This window comes from Ahaetulla prasina, chromosome 2 (genome assembly GCF_028640845.1).
Source record: "Ahaetulla prasina isolate Xishuangbanna chromosome 2, ASM2864084v1, whole genome shotgun sequence".
In the NCBI taxonomy this organism is placed as follows: Eukaryota; Metazoa; Chordata; class Lepidosauria; order Squamata; family Colubridae; genus Ahaetulla; species Ahaetulla prasina.
In genome coordinates this window covers 128,035,944-128,053,587 of record NC_080540.1, presented here as the reverse complement: position 1 = coordinate 128,053,587, position 17,644 = coordinate 128,035,944, and the positions used below count along the sequence as shown (strand labels likewise).

At 37.3% G+C, this 17,644-nt stretch overlaps 1 protein-coding gene across 1 annotated transcript in view; it reads right to left on the bottom strand.

The window, feature by feature from the left end:
* The window catches only part of ST6GALNAC1 (ST6 N-acetylgalactosaminide alpha-2,6-sialyltransferase 1), a 42,955-nt gene that overhangs the window by 1,198 nt on the left and 24,113 nt on the right, over window positions 1-17,644 (bottom strand). The window contains exons 5-10 of the mRNA XM_058170205.1: window positions 17,427-17,565; window positions 17,100-17,203; window positions 13,720-13,806; window positions 10,987-11,086; window positions 8,783-8,899; window positions 2,160-2,205 (exon numbers count right to left, since the gene is read on the bottom strand). Of these exons, the coding sequence (XP_058026188.1) occupies window positions 2,160-2,205; window positions 8,783-8,899; window positions 10,987-11,086; window positions 13,720-13,806; window positions 17,100-17,203; window positions 17,427-17,565 (593 nt within the window). The remainder of the gene's footprint in view (window positions 1-2,159; window positions 2,206-8,782; window positions 8,900-10,986; window positions 11,087-13,719; window positions 13,807-17,099; window positions 17,204-17,426; window positions 17,566-17,644) is intronic.

The following is a 17,644-nucleotide window of genomic DNA, read 5'->3' as shown; positions in this document are numbered from 1 at the left end:
CTTTTTTACCTTCCCATATAAATTTGTTAATTCCCTTCTGCCATTCCTCAAGATTCTTATCTTTCTTAATTATTGGTATCATCTGAAAGAGGAATAAAAATCTAGGTAAAACATTCATTTTAATAGCAGCAATTCTCCCCAGCAAAGATAATTGCAATTTTTTCCAAACAATTAACTCCTTCTGAACTTTTTGCCATAAAACCTCATAGTTATTCTTATACAATTTCACATTTGACGATGTAATATAGACCCCTAAGTATTTAACCTTCTTTACAATTTCAAATCCTGTTATTTCCTCTAGTTTTTCTTTCTGTTGTCTGGCCATATTTTTTATTATCACTTTTGTCTTTTTCTGATTTACCTTAAACCCTGAAACCTTCCCAAAATTAAGATAAATATTGATTAAAAGGACTATGAAAGAGTAAAATGGGGGGGGGGGGCATTTTCATATTGTTGGAAGAAATAGCCATCTGGTTCAGTTCCAACCGGAAGAAAGGCACTAAAGACAAAATGGAGGCTGGAGGCTGATTGAAAACAGGGTTCTGGGCAGCTAACCGCATGCAGTTGAGAGGGGTTTTTAAATACCTTTTCTTGGGCTTTGCACTTGAGCTTCCTGTTCCTGTGGAAGAACATATATTCTATTGGCTGTTGTCAGACTCCCATGGGGCCATGTAGGGTTACGTAGGGGTCATAGCTGGCTATTATAGGCAAAGTACAAATCCTAAGTGTTTGTATGAGCCAAGTTTGGTTGAAATTTGGACTGCTGATTCAATGAAGGGGCGTTGGCTAATTGTGGCTGAAAGCTAATCCTATCTTTGTTCAGACCTTGCAGGGAATTTCAAAATATACTGTCTTGAATGGATTTCTGCTTGCAGTATTTGCTTTGTCTATGAATAGAGTTACCTATCTCTTTATCTCTTACGTGCTGACATCTGCTGTGGGCTATTAAGAAAGGTGGGGACTGCTTTCTCCCTCAAAGCATGCTTCTTAATTTATCATCCAGGGAAATATAATATTATGCCTTTTTAAAAATATTTCTTAAAATATTTCATTCTAGGAAAGGGGTAGGTGCTAACTTTCTACAATATGGGGCAGGCAGTATAGGCCTGGAAATAGGTGCCCTCGTGTTTAGCTTTGATAATTCTGCAGTCAGCTATTATGATATTTTCTGGAATATCCTGTATTTTCCAGGGTATAAATATAACAAATAAAGCTGCCTGGATAACCTTTGGCTTTTTTTAAAAAAAATCATGCTTTTGCTGGGCATATTCTCTTTTTCATGAATTTCAAGGTTGTTTTGATGGAACCATCAGCTGAAGGAGATGAAGCCTTAATGTTAAAAGATATTAAAAGATATATACGGTTAAAAGATACTACAGCTTAAAGGCCATGCAGGGGAGGAAACTTATGTCCACATCAGGCTTCCACAAGGGAAGATGGACAATCTGGCGAGATTTTTATAAACTGACAATCAACAATAAAGAAACTTACCTGATTCATTACTGAAACTGTTCTGGTTGCTTGCATCTGACAGTAGATCTCATGTGGTTCTCCCTTAATGTTATCTTTATAACAACTCTATGAAGTAGACTAGGCTGAGAGAATTCAAATTCAAAACCTTTTTAACCAGATGATGCTATCTCTCTTTTTAAGATTCTTGGCCCAGCTAAACCTTCATATCTATGAGCCTTTTAGATCTCTCTTTGCAAAGCTTACACAGAGTAACTGATCAAAATGTCAGCATGAGCAAGAAGCCTGCTACCTGGCTGGATTTAGCTCCATTTGAGTTCTGTTCCATTCCTGATTCTTTCTCAGTAAGTTCATATATTGTTGAGTTATGTTTATCAAATAAGCCATGGTTGGTCTTGCATAACTTTGAAATGTGAAAAGAATTTGTCACATTTATTTGGTGCAGTGATTCAGGCCTAGATTAGAAACCAGAAGATTGTGAGTTCAAGTCCTCCCTTAGGCATTAAAATCAGCTGGATGACTTTGGATCACTCTTTCTCAGCCCCACCCACCTCACAGGGTTGTTGCTATGGACAAACAAGAAGATGGGCTTTCAGCCTTCAGTTGTATAAAACAGAATAGGATATAAATAATAGCTGAGTTTACACAATACAAGAAAACCAAACTTTATAAATAGTATAATTGCTTACCACAGTAAGGGAAACCAGTGTAAGATCCAGATAGTGAAACAGTTCCCTGTAGAGCGACAATTAAGATTGAATAATTTCTTTGTGTCTCAAGAGATAATTCTATAAACCTCTACCAAAGTTAATATTTTGTCCTAGGGCTGCTTATTTTAGTAGCCGACATAGGAAAAAAATTCATTTCAGTGGGCTTCTCTAACAAACTGGTGTATTTTGTATGAATTATGGTGGGTTTTAATTGTATTTTTATTGCTTTATATTAGCTTGTATTGTTATCCATCCAGAATTATTTGCTTAAGATGAGTGGCCATATCGCTTTCCCAAATAAATAAAAACCTTTTCTTCATCTGTATCATTGTTTGTCAGGTAAAAATCTCCAGCGAAACATGTAACTGACCTAAGATTTCTAGTTCAGAAACTATCCAAGAGTTTAGTTAAATATCCCACCTGTTTTTTATTTTTATGTTTTGCAAATCTCTCTCTCATTTGATTGGTTACAGCAGAATTGTTAGAAAGGTTTTAAAAGCTAATTAACTCATAAATTAATAAATAGTATATAAATTACTATAAATCGGTCAAAATATTATTAAAGAGAAAATAATCCCTCAGAGTCATGATCAGTCTTACCAAAATAAAATTCATACTACTACTGTAAAGGAAACCTCTGCCTCAGACAGTCACCATTTAAAATTCTTGTGAGAGAATGAACCAACATGCATGCACAACTAAACTTGCAGATGATTACTTCCATTTTCAATAACCTTTTGGTGAAATTCTGCACTAAAGTCACCCTGAAAAAGCCTTGGGAAAACTGGAGAAGCCCTCATATGGACTAGTGACTTGTTCATGAACTGGAAACAGAAGATGGGCCCTCACAAAGAAATGGAAACAGTGACATGAAATCAGCTTTGGAACTAATTTTGTTAGGGATGACAGATACCCAGGAATACTGACAACACCAAATTATTTAGGATAAATTAATTAAAAGAATTTTGTAAAGAAGAATCCAGAATTCCATCGTCTGAATTGAGTGGCAATATAAATCCTCTAAATAATAATAAAAAAAATAATATCTTCAGATTTAGTATGATTAAAAATGGCAAACTCAATGATTTTAATAAAAGTAAATATAAAACATGTAAGTTTCAGATATATTTTATTTATTTATTGCTTTTAAATTAATAACAAAAGAAAAAAAGGAACATGAAGATAACTGTGATACATACACTGTCAAAGAAAAAGAAACAAGATGCTTTAACAAAAAAGTGAAAAATTACAATAAAGAAAAAAATAGTATGATATAACAGTAAACAGTTACAATGCTATATATACTTATCCAATGCAAATATTAATCATGTATGCATATATTTATAGTACACCTGTACAACTCTTTTTATAACCTATCTGTATTTTGTATAAATAAGTCCCACATTTCGTTTTACTTTTCCATACAAAGTCTATGTGCAACCTGCGCATAGTGGCAAATGCAATCATATCTTCATTCCATTGAATGAATGAAGCAATACATTTATTTTTCCAATGCTGCAGTATCAGTCTTGGCCATAGTAAGGGCACCTAGAATACATTTACATTGTCTGGTTGTCAAATTCCAAGTACTAGATATGTAATTTTAGAAGAATGTTATCCTCTGAAAGTTTTAGCTCTTGTTCCACAACCATATTTATATAATCCATTATTTTCTCCCAAAACCTAGTAAGTATAGGATATTGCTATAATATACTATAATATCACAAATACAGAATTTATGCTTTATGTTTATGATAAAGATATTGAGAGAAGAATAAGATTATAGCTAATCACTTAGACCAAAAATAAATAAAAAAATAGGGCACTGATTCCACTTATTAGAAATGAAAATATATAAAACTTCAATGGATATAAATTGACAATATTTAAAATTCTATTTAGAATTATATAGCAAACCAGAGAATATATTGAATATATTGAAAATATTAACTTTTTTAAATAAGTTAATTTACCTCACTTAATTCTAAACAAAAACAACTTTTATTTGCTCCTCTGACTAAGGTAGAGAGTAAACAAATAATTTTAATCAAGGCAAGTGGTAAAACACCAGGATTGGATGCATTTCCTATTCAATGGTATAAAACATTTATAGATCTTTTGGTGCCAAAACTTAGTTAATTGTATGATGAGATATTTGATAAGGAAATTTTATCAGCAGCATTTAACCAGGCTTATATTACAGTTATACCAAAGATCACACTCCGGTAAAGATCACACTCCAAGTGCTAATTATCATCCAATCTCATTGATTAATGTTGATACAAAAATATCAACAGCAGTGTTAGCAAATATATTATAACAAGTGATATTGTTTGTTGTTAAGAATGATCAAGCAGGGTTTATAAAAACTCAGCAAGCAGCAGACAACATGAGGTTAATTATAGACATAAGAGATTTGAATAAAGGTAAAGAACAATTTGTAATTTTATCATTAGTTGCTGAAAAAGCCTTTGACAAAATATATAAACAATACATGTTTACCATACTAGACAAGTTTTGGTTTCCTTTGGAATTCATAAAAGTGGACATCCTTGACTAGTTCCTCTAAATAGTGAGAAAGTAGGAGAAAACATACCATTAACCTTCATTTTAGATGTAGGCGACTCATATATCTTGATCCATTTTATAAATTCCAAAGGAAATCTAAACTACGTTCAGTAGTTTTAAACTACTAGCCAAGAGACTTGTGGAAATGGCAAATAATAGGCATGTGAGGGTCAGATGGGGAACTGGCCACCGAGTACTATTTATTTGTACCTTTGATGTTCAAATTCAAAAATACCTATTTGAGTATTTCAGAAAACCATGCCCTATTTTCCAGATTTCTCCACCTTCCAACCGTGGGGAATCTGGTGCTGGTGCATGACAATTGATGGCACCTATTATCTTTGACCATCCCAACAAAAAACAACTTTTCAAATAACATCTGGAGAGTTATATTTTTTTCATTATTGTCTTCCACTCACCATATTGCCATAGTTCTTACTGCCATTACATTACATCTATTATTAGTAGTAGCATTAAGAGCCTTGACTATAAACAATACAAGCAAATTATAGCAACCTTATTGGTTTCTTTGCTGAGTTTAGCTCTGCTGTCCAGTGGAAACGTCTTTAGAATCAGATTTACTATATTCTCTTTGTCTTCCTTCCCTGCCTTTCTGTCCAATTTAGTCATGAGTTTTTTGCTATTTATAAAACCCGATTTTCCTGCATTTTCATAGTAAGCACTAGTAAAATGCCCAGAATCGGAAAGGTCATCAAAGATCATCTAGATCAAACATACAGTAGTGCAGGCAGTCTGCTGCTATAGAATCTTAGTGGGTCAGCTTTTGCTTGAAAATCTGATGAAATTCATCATCTCCCTGGGCAGTGGCTAGTTTCATGTATCATGCCAAGGCATGCTGGGTTTCACTATGGTTTGTTCTATTGTCCACGTTTGAATTTTAATGGGTGTATGCTTCCTGAAACATGCTGGCAAAAAGTGAAGTTTAGGACATAGAATCAGTGGTGAAATCCAAATTTTTTTTACTACCAGTTCTGTGGGCATGGCTTGGTGGGCGTGGCAGGGAAGGATACTGCAAAATCCCCATTCCCTCTCCACTCCAGGGGAAGGATACTGCAAAATCCCCATTCCCACCCCACCCTGGGGCCAGCCAGAGGTGGTATTTGCCGGTTCTCCAAACTACTCAAAATTTCCGCTACTGGTTCTCGAGAAACTGTCAGAACCTGCTGGATTTTACCCCTGCATAGAATCCTTAAGAGGAAAACATATAAGAAAACTTTTCAGACTGGAAAAGCTTCCACGGTCTCTGCTCTGAGTCAAGCCCCAGGTGGACAAATGTTTTTTGTCATGTGCTGGACTACCTATAACTGGGTAATACTTGTATAGATTAGCCTAGAATATAAATAGAATATATATTTTTGCTGATTGTAAAAAAAATGGAGATCTGGCCTTGGAAAGGGGGAAGAGAGCAATGAAACAAATGGAGAAGAAACAGCTGTTTAATCACAAGAAAAAGCATGAGATAGAAACTCAAAATAACGTCACTTTGATTCTGTTTCAGGGGCAGAAAGAAACTCTATCAGACTTCAAGATTCGGTCATTATACCCTACAACAATAAAAAGGCATTTTTAGAATCTCCACTGTTTTTTTCTTGAGCTTGGGAACTTGGGAGGACTGAAATTGAATAATGTATCTTCAATAACAAGTGATTTGTGCTGCATTTATTTCTATCTGTGCATTATTGAAGGCCAGTAAGCATATGCAGTACATCCCGGATACCTGAAACAGGGATCTCTTACACTAGACTGCAGCAGATGAACAACCAATAGGAAGTGTAAAAAATCCTGATTGAAAATCTTTGCACTAACTGTACCCATTTGTAACCATGATGTGCAATTACATGTTTGGGTTATTGGTAAATTCAGTACCTCTCTAATTATAAAATAGAATCCAACCCACCCTAATATCATCAGATTGTTTCTGATATAAAATTTTCAGTTGATCCAATTTCCAATTTTACTGTAAAGATGAAATTTATGTGATATTTTAACTGTTTCTGGATCCTATGAAATCATGATTTCTATTCCATTAGAACTATTATTGATCTCAAACCATTTATGTAATCTTGTATGAAACAATATGGAGATGATCTGGACCATTCAGATAATCTTTGTTCTATATCCTTATTTATTCCAAGGTTTGTAAATTACTTTCTAAAGGACTTTTCCACCATCTTCCATGTTGTGAAGGAGACTAAGATTAATGCCCTCTCTGCAACAGAAAAATACAAGGGAGAAAGGGGCCTCTACAGAGAAAAACATTTGAAAAACAAAACTTATTGGAAATTGTAAAGGTCCTATTCAGGCTTGAAGAATACCAGGACACAGTTGTCACTTAGCAACCTGGAGCAATGTGGCATGATTTGGATTCCAGAGTGGGAAGTCGAACAATAACTCCTTGCTACCCTACTGAGAACTCAAAAGCTTGAAGCTCTACTCTTGAGCACAAGCAACCAAATGCGAAGGATGGGGAAACCTCTCTCTAGAGAACAGTCTTTATTAGAGAGATGGCAAATATAACAAATGGTTTTGCAAATTCCAACTTCACACCCCCAAATATCAGGAAGAAAGGCATTCCTATTGTTATTTGCAGTTCTCCACTGGAAATCAAAAAGTTAAGCAAATCTAAAAAATTACATTAATTTCCCACTAGCAAGAAGAGAGAAATAAATTTTACTCCTCTCTTCTTTCCAATATAGGAGTGTCCTTTAATTTAGGTCATCTTGCTTAGTTGTGCCTACTCTATTAGCCAGCAGCTTTGCAGGGAGTCATAAGGGAATTTTTCGTGGTCTCTTAAAACTCCAGGGATTCAATGAGACCCAGGGGTGGGATTCAGCCAGTTCGCACCTATTTGGGAGAACCGGTTGTTAACTTTCCAAGCAGTTCGGAGAACCGGTTATTGGAAGAAATCTTATTTTGTTTACTTTACAGGGCTAATCCTGTAAGGAAGGCAGGAAGGAAACATTCTGGTGTTGTTTCTAGCCTAATCTTTATTGCCCTGTTTACAGAAACTGCCTCTCTGGCTAACCCTTATTATATTGTAACAGCTAAGGTGTCACAACATGAGTGACATTGAGTTGGCCACACCCACATGGTCACATGACCATCGAGCCACGTCTACCCAGCTGGTCATTAGGGCAGAGAACCGGTTGTTAAATTATCTGAATCCCACCACTGATGAGACCCTTTTAGGTGCAAAATATGAGAACCCTTCTGTGAGGGGGATGGGCAATTGATAAGTTTGATTTATATAAATAAATAAATAAAATATCTGCTTCACCATTTTTTCTAACTTGATTTTAGAGCAAAGAAAGAACACTCCTCATAATCTACGTATGAAAAATTTTCTTTACTGTTAAACCAAATCCATTTTCATATTAAAAGGTAATGGCTTCACATTAAAGCTAAGCAATCATGGTTCTTGTTTCTCTACCGATGAAGAAAAAAAATGTTCACATTTATTCAAATAGGGTTCAAGACTAGTATTTCAGGTAGGGCAAGTATATCAGGGCTCCAATTATCGGGAGGGCCATTAGGTAGCACCTAAGTTATCTGTATCCCTTTGCTCCCATTTAGTGGTTATTTGGAGTCAAGTTTATTAATTCTAATCTCAAGTATCAAGAATTTCTTTGAACATTTGGAAAAAAGTGGTCAGACATCATAAATTGCCTGTGACACTACCCTTCTCCTAAGTGTAATCAAATACTCAGGATTTAATTATTCCTACATTAAATTATGCTCTTAAATTGCATAATCGTTCTGTATCTTTTTGTGTTAGATGGATAATAATGGTTCATGGTATGTATATTTTTGGAAATACCTTAAGTGTTTTGGAACCATTCAGAAAAAAAAATTACTAGTGCATCTTAATAACAGCATGTCCAAATAATACCTCTGTTTTAAGAGTTTCTGCGCTATAGCAAAATAATCAACTCCAGTCAGGAGTCCATAATCTGCTTCCATCAGGTTCGTTGATAGAGCTTCATAATATTTGCATCATGAAGTTGTTTCCATACCTTCCGTTCCAGATCGAAGTCATGATTGGTATAAAAGATTAAACGTTTCCGTTCTTTATCATAATAGTGATCTGAATACTTTTGGTAGCCTTCAGTGATGTACCCATAAGCGCTTACCTGGGAAAGCAAAGGATTATCATTGGGGAGGGAAATAAATGTGGTTGGTTTGAAAAAAAAAAGCCTAGTTAGATACATGAGAAATACTTAATAAATAAATCCATGAGCTCATTGGATTTACTGTCATAGCTCCATGGGAAGCTTGTTTGAAGGCTGGGATAGTGGCAATTTGCTCTTTCTTCCAGGGTTAAGGATGATGGAGGAGAATAGGCAAAACTACATTAAATGCTACTCTTATGGAAGGGGGAAGATCAATCCTCTCCAGAGCACTGATTCCCCAATCTTAAAGAAAGCTCTTATAATGCAATGAATAAATTGCAAGAGATAGTAAAGCGACAACAGACCTAACCAAGTATGGCACACATTATCCACAGATTATAGAGCTTTGATTTGAGAAAATGGAGAACTACTTCAGTGATGGGTTTCAAATTTTTTTACCACCAGTTCTGTGGGTGTGGCTTGGTGTTTGTGGCATGGCTTGGTGGGCGTGGCTTGGGTATGACAGGGGAAGAGTACTGTAAAATCTCCATTCCCACCCCACTCCAGGGGAAGGTTACTACAAAAATTTCCTCCAGATCAGCTGGGACTTGGGAGGCAGAGAATAGATGGGGATGGGGCCAGTCAGAATTTTTACTACTGGTTCTCCAAACTACTCAAAATTTCCGCTACCGGTTCTCCAGAACTAGTCAGAACCTGCTGAAACCCACCTCTGAACTACTTGCTGTTTAAAGGCAATTCAAATGGATGAAGACAAACATATAAGTATGCATGTTTGTTATCTAGATAAAACGTGCATTCCTTAAACAACAAGAACTAGGTGCTGGGCCCAAAAAGCTGTGACCATTATGATATTGATTTACATATTCTTATATTTTGTCCAGGACACTGAGTAAATGCCCGTAAAGCTTAGTTCTTAGTTGCTCAGTGATTAACTACCGTATTTTTCAGAACATAAGACTTCGAAGAGGTAAGCAAGAAAAAAAGTTTTTGCTCTCCCCAGCCCCCAGGAGCACTCTGCAGGCCTCCCAAAGCCTCTGCAGGCCCTGTTTTTGTGAAAAATGGGCCCGTTTTTCACAAAAACAGGATGCACAGGGCAGGGCTTCGGGAGGCAAAAAATGGCTGTATTCGGTGTATAAGATGCACCAACATTTCCACCCTCTTTTATGGAGGGGGGGAAATGTGTTCTTATACTCCAAAAAATACGGTAATCCACACCTTGTCCTTCCTCTGGAGAGCATTTCCATGAGTGATGGGGAAATAGGCAACTTCAAACCAGCTTTGCAAAGCAAATGGGGAGAAAAATCTGAGCTAGTTCAGCAAACATTCTTCTGCAACTAAGGATTGTGGCTTTGGAAGATGAGGAGGAAGGGTAGCACATAACCTTGGGAAGGGTGCTTAACAGTTGAAATTTGAAAGAGAAAGGGGAAGAGGAAGAAGGCAAGATTAATTTAAAGCCTTTTAGAAGAGTGGGATATGACTTTGCCCCTCTATGGATATGGTGAATTAACTCTGTGGTGATGTCAAAGGAATCCAAGAATTCGCAAAGCTGTAGAGGAAATTGAGGAAAGAAATGAGCTTATCTTATGGAAATCTGCTCTTCAAGAAGCCTTGGACTTTCAGAGTTCCTTCAAACATTTTTTTTTTTTACTGAAATTAACTTCACTAAAAAGACATGCAATAGAAAAGGTTTAACCACAAGTTAAGCATTAGAACTGCATTATGTGGCTGGCATGCAGATGTGGCGTTCATGAAATAAATCAGTGCAAGGATAACTCACTTGGGCAGAAAGGGTTTTAATTTGAGGTTTCTGTTGTTTTAAATCAAGAAAGGAAGGGTTGAAAGAACATGATTAAAGGAACAGCAGCACAGAAGTGGTCATGCAGGAGGACAAGGGCTAAAAGCATATATCCCTGCCCTGAGGCATTTTTCTAGTGAAGTAGAGAGAAAAAAAAACCCAAATGTTGAAAATAGCAGGAGATCCACTGATTGCTAAATACATTTTTCCTAAAGGATGGTGCAAGAGACAAATATCTCTGTTAACTTTGTGGCTCACCTTTAAATTCTATGCAGCATCTTTGAACCCTTACCTGATCACAGAGATGGAGTGCAGTCAAAAGAAGGAAGGCGCCTGTTGTAGGTCTATAAATGCGCCAGTAGGGCTTTTCTAGACTTTTGGACTTCAAAAACCTGGGGTGAGTTATAAAAGGAGATTTCAACAGGTAGCACTGGGAGACAATGAAAGCTGAGCAGTTCCTCTCCTTGAGGCCTTCTCAGAGAATGAGCTGCTGTTCAGTACTCAACAAGCAGGTTGAAAGGCATTCAACCTGCTTAAGAATGCTTAAGGCATTCTTAAAACTGATCATAGACATATGCTCACAATGAATTGTGTTTGTATTTAAAGTTGCCTAAGTGGTCCTCTACCTTTAAGGCTGTGAAGGAGGAATAGCTTCAGGAGACACACTGCGTTTTTCACAACTACATTCCAGATAAATCTTGCTTAATGCCAGCCTGATCACTCAAACTCCAAGAATCCCATCCTCAACTGAATCTGGCAGCTGGGGATGGTAAAATGTTCCAACCTTGGAACATGCCAAGCACAAAACAGCCGTTTCAATGTTCTGAGTGCAGGTGCTTTGAAAAAATAAAACTCCCACTATTTTATTCCAAGCAAGAAAGAAAATTTCAGCAGAGGCCTAGTTTTGAGGGTTCTGACTGCTCCAAATACTGGGATGGAGCTGCTGTTTTGTGGTTTGTGTTTAGGCTTCTTATTTATTTATTTATTTATTTATTTATTTATTTATTTATTTATTTATTTATTTATTTATTTATTTATTTATTTATTTATTTATTTATTTGTCAAACACAACAGTATATATAAGTATAAGCATGAAATAACCATACGAATTGGATACAATTAAAGGGAACATTAGGACAGGAATGGTAGGCATGCTGGTGCTCTTATGTACGCCCCTTACTTCAAAGTTTCATACTGACTAGTTCAGGAGCTTGAACTACTCATGTTCCTGCTACCATTGTCTGAGAGTAGATGGAGCAATGTGAGAATGGAACATCAAGAGGGAAGGGGTGGGAAATGCAGGTAAATACATAGCAGAAGAAAATGGCTGCCCATAGTTGCATGCTTGCATTCCAGGTTAGTGTGGTTAGCTGGTTTTTAAAGAAAGCTGGAGTTCATGTGGGTGGATGGATGCATCCTATGGAAACAGAGATTCTTCCCCCCCACCCCACTGCCATCCCCAGGGAAATAATGCAAAGGGAAGATTCAGAAGTTTGTGTCGTCTCCACAGGAGTTCTTACTATACTGCTCCTGAGATTCAAATACAAAGATTAATAATACAGGATTGACATGCTGAACTTTGTCCTGTGCATGCTCTCATATCTGATCATAACATTACGTAATTATTCTTTCAGTTAGGAAGCACCAACAACCTGCTGGTTTATCCCAGAATGATATTGTTGCTTTCGTTAGGATTGCACCTGGTAAACAGGCTGAAAAATAAAAATCTGTACCTGAATTCTGAAACTTAGCTAAGGAAATGTAAACAAAAACATAAACAATTTTTTAGAAAACAAATTAATCACCAAAGTCTGAAAGAAATTCTAGAGAATTTAGCTGCTTTCTTTGTCTCCTAATGTGTTGGGTAAGTGACCCTGAAGGTTTACTTAAAGAAACATTATCTGTTCTTTCTGTTGAGAATCTAAATATAACTTTCAGATGTTTTTGAAACTTGTTTTTATTCTTTTCAGCAGAGATTTGTTGTAAGAGGTTGATGTTTTTTAAAGTCATAAGTTTGGTCAAATGTTCTTCCATTTGAGCTTTGTGGCATTCTCTGTTGCAGCATCTGACCTGTGGAACAGCCTTCCCCAATTTGATTTGTCGCCCTGATGACAGAGCAGTTCTTCCCCCACAGGCACTGGACCAGAAAGTTACAGGAGCCTGCTGTGCAACATGTATTACGTATCTGGTTGCCGGTATAGTGTGTTTCACATTATATTTTATATTTTATCATTTTCCTTGTCCTAGATATTTGTAATCCTTGTTAGCCACCCATTTAGCAAGAAGATAACCATATAAATACAGGTATTTATTTACAACAGTTGACTTAGTGATTGTTGAAGTTACAATGGCACTGAAAAAAGTGATTTATGAACGTTTTTCACTTATGACCACTATCGCATCCCCATGGTCACGTGATCAAAATTCTGACACTTTGCAACTGACTCACATTTATGATCGTTGCAGTGTCCCGGGGTCATATGATTATCTTTTGCAACCTTCTGACAAACAAAGTCAATTGGAAAACCAGATTAATTTCACAACCATGTTACTAATTTAACTTCAGTGATACAACTGTGCCAAAAAAGGTAATAAAACAGGGCAAAATTCACTTAACAAATGTTTTACTTAGCAACAAAAATTTGGGGCTTAATTCTGGTCATAAGTTGAGGACTACCTGTAGTTTTAATAAATCAATAAAACGCTACCAACACTATCTAATTCTTATAATCCTAGAATGAAAAGAAGGCAGTAGCAGCTGGCTCCAAATTCTCATTGTTTCCTATATAGTCAGAACACAAAATATTTTGGGTTTTGTTTTGATCAGATATTGAATGCTCAACCTGTTTTATGTTTCATTCCAATAGCATACAGCCAACTTGTAATAATTTTGTGGAATGTTTTGTACTTTGCTGCAAGTTTGAAACAAGACATTGTTTTGCACATCTATCCATATTGCTAAGTCTGCTTATTTAAATCTAGAAACTGTACCTGAGGTTTGAAATTCACTTCACTTATGTCTTACCTGTTTTTAGTGTATCTGAGAAAGTCTGGATGAATCACAAAGTATTGATCCAAATTGAAATTGTCAAATTTATCCCGGGGCCTTCGTCTATAAAAACAAAATATATCTTTAGGCAAACTATGTACAGTTCAAATCAAAGCTGGTTTGGCCAGCTTTTCTATAAGTTAGAGTGATGATGCAAGGTCTTATCTTTTTGCACTGTATCTAAGATCAGAATGGGGAAAAACAAAGCGTGTGTATATTTTTGTACTGTATTCTTCGGTTAAAGTCACACTGACATAAAATAACAGCTATTATTAAAAGGAAAAGTGAGAAAAAAATAGTGGATCAACAGAGTCTTTTTTGAAAAGAAAGAAGGTGGCAAAAAATTTAAGGAATGTGATTGTTTAAAAAGGGGCCAGAGTCATATGGCAAAATGTGTGTGGTATAAAACATATATCAGGAGATACGTGCTTAATGGCAGTATTTTAATTATACCAGTGATGAAGTCCAATATTTTTTACTAGCAGTTCTGTGGGCGTGGCTTGGTGGGTGTGGTGTGGTTTGGTTTGGTGGGCGTGGCTTGGTAGGCATGGCAGGGGAAGGATACTGCAAAATCTCCATTCCCACCCCACTCTGGGGCCAGCCAGAGGTGGCATTTGCAGGTTCTCCGAACTGCTCAAAATTTCCACTAACAGTTCTCCAGAACCTGTCCGAACCTGCTGGATTTCACCCCTGAATTATACCTTTATGCATGTTTTGGCTTCCCTCTGATTTGCTTAGGATTCTACCCAGCCTAACTGTGGGTTCATCTACACGGCTCTGAGATGTTCATTTATCCTTTGTGGAGGATTTTTCTTTCTCTCAGTGTTTACTTTATATTGCCATCCCATTCCTGAGGCAGGCTGAGATCAGGTCAAGGAAAGTAACATTTTCCATCAGAAAATGAAACAAAACCATGTATTCCTAGGAAACATTGGCAGCCTTCAGGGCTCCAAATGATAAGACCTTGCTCTATCACTGGCAAAAGTCTCTTTTTTCAACTCAGGGAATATTGACCTTGTAAAATTTCTTCTCTGAGGTCAGACTTTCTGTTGCTGTAGCATCTTCTACCATGAAAGCCTTTATGAAACGGGCAATGATACAAAAACTTACTTTGCTCGTCCTTCTCCTCTTTGGTCCTCCATCTTAGTCAATCATGGAAGGAATATTGCAGCTGTGCACAGGAAATATGTCAACCAATAAAAGTCAACCACTTTTATTTGTGTGTTTCTGGGCTTTCCCCCCCTCCTTTTTGGAATTATTAAAATGTTACTGTGATGGTGAATATTATTTGATGTTACTTGATTTTTGACAGAATTGTGGGGGAACTGAAAATTATAGGCAAAGAAACTGGTCCGTTCAGCAAAATAGAAATGGATAATTGAATAAGAGAAGCAATCCCAGTCTTTTATCTTACTTAACTCTGCAAGTATTCATTTCCAGGCATTTTAGACCACGAGTTTTTAGCAAGAAATGGGGAGGGCCACTGCAATGGTGAAAGTCAGCTGGGCCACCAACTGCAGAATGCTCTTAAAGTTGTTGGTCAAAGTGCCATGTAAGTCCCTAGTGAGGGAGGGAAAGGGCACTAGAGGGCAAGAAACTGGACAGTGGGTTTTAAAACAACACACTTCACTCCCATTGTAAGAACAGGAGAAAGCACATCACAACAAGGCTGAAGGGATAAGCCGTACGAAAAAGTCAATAAAAATTGTTATACTCAAACTTTTTTTAAATCTCTTTGCCAGGGGTGAAATGCTACCAGTTTTCACTGGTTCGGGCGAACCGGTAGTAAAAAAAAGCTACCAGTTTCTCCAAACCGGTATTTCCAGCGATCAGCTCTGCAGTGCGATTTATATTCGCTAGAAAGCAGAAAATCCTACTTTCTAGCAAATCTAAATCACACAGCACAGCTGTTACCACCCTTACTGGTCTGCTTACCTTCAAAAGGCTCCTTTTTCCATGCAAAGCCCACGTTTGGTGCGCACTGCATGTGCACATGTGCAGCATGTGTTTGGCATGCACTGCGCATGCACACACACAGCATGCATTTGGCGGGCAGCACACACGCGCGGGCAGCAAACTGATGGCAACCCGCGGAGGATTTCACCACTGCTCTTTGCCATTTATTTTCATTAACAGGAAATTGATGGCCCACCAGAGAGTCTTCAAAGCAGAACTCACAAAATTAGTCTAAATTTTGTCTGGTTCGTCTCCTGATTATTCATTAAAATATTGAGAGTGGGGGAATGTTTTCAGAGTTCTTACTTTGGAATGTTATTTTTCTGTTATGCCAAATGAGATGTGGGCACAGTGTGCCAAAATGTTAATAAATTATGAAAATGCAGCCATCCTTATTCATTAACGTTTTACACACTGAAGAAAGATCTTCAAAATGTTTGCAAGGAGTCAGCAATGCAAGGTCAAGAATAACTCTCCACACTGCCAAGGCAGAAAAATAGCTAGATAATAAAGACTGAAAGACTACTTTGTCCTGATCCAGATATTCTTTGGGGATGATCGGAACTTCACCTGGATAATATGATAGATAGATAGATAGATAGATAGATAGATAGATAGATAGATAGATAGATAGATAGATAGATAGATAGATAGATAGCGAACTATCCTAAAATACAAGTTTCAAGTGTAGCTATAAAAGAAGAGAGACATTGCGATCTCCGGAACTTAAATATATTATCCACTTAGCTTTCGTTAGCTTCTGCTAACATCGTCAGAGTATAAAAACCACAATTGAAGAGATATTCACCTTTATGCATCATTGATCAATTTGGCCATTGCACACATGATAAGCCCATTCACCTACGTCCCACCTCTAATTAACTCTGTTGTTTTTACTCTGTCGTTTTTACTTCAGACATGTTAATCGATGGAGGCTTAGCTCCTGTTGCTTCCTCCCCTATCGCGCACCGCTTGGGCTGCCCATCCCCAGGGAATGACGCTGAGCTGCCTGATATTTAATGGCATTCTCTCCGGCCCTTTCCCTGTAGTACAGTACAGATAAACCTCTGCAATTGGACCTGCTTTCAGTTGAAGAGGTATATTATGCTACATTATTTTTATGCATTTCAAATAGGCATTCTTATGCCCATATTCTATTCATACATATTCGTTTCTGCATTTTCCTCCTCAGCAGCATCCATAGCAAACCATACAATGACACGGCAATGTCATCAGACATCTCCAGTACGATTATGTACTTGTATCCCAACATCTGAAGTTTTGAGATTATGCAAATCACAACATTTGCACGATGACCTTGTTCACTGCATGTGTTGTCATTTGACCCCTCTTGCCGTCCATTGTGAGAGTCCTTACCCAGAAAGCATAGCACTACTCACCCATAATAGTCCAAAAATCCCTTCCTGACATTGGTGTTCAGAAGAAGAGCTTTCAGCCATTCATAATCTCTTGTCCCTTCCAGGAAGTGCAGATACTTGATATCCTAGGAAACATGCCATAAATACACTGGGAGGGGGCGCAACAGATGGAGTGCCATAACATAAAAGATAGGGCGGGGCACTCTCTGCTAGTCTTGGGTGAAAAAAGGGATAAACCAGAGTTGGCTTGTGAAACTTGGAGGAAGGTTTAACGTTTTCTAATCTAAGTTGCTGTCACAACTTCTGTTCACACTAGGAGGAGGAGAAATATAAGGATATCTGTCTTACTTTTCCTGCAGGGCTCTTCTTGAATCCACGATTCCCCAGAATCATAATTGAAGCCATTAAGGAGTAGGCTGTGAATCCATAGAAAGACGTTTTTGTTCCCACATCTTTTTCATAACCCTTGATCACAGCTCCGCTCACTCTGGTAAAAGAGATCATATAAAGTCACCAAGTTTATACGCCAAGTGGAACTACTTCAGATACGGGACTGTCTACTGCCG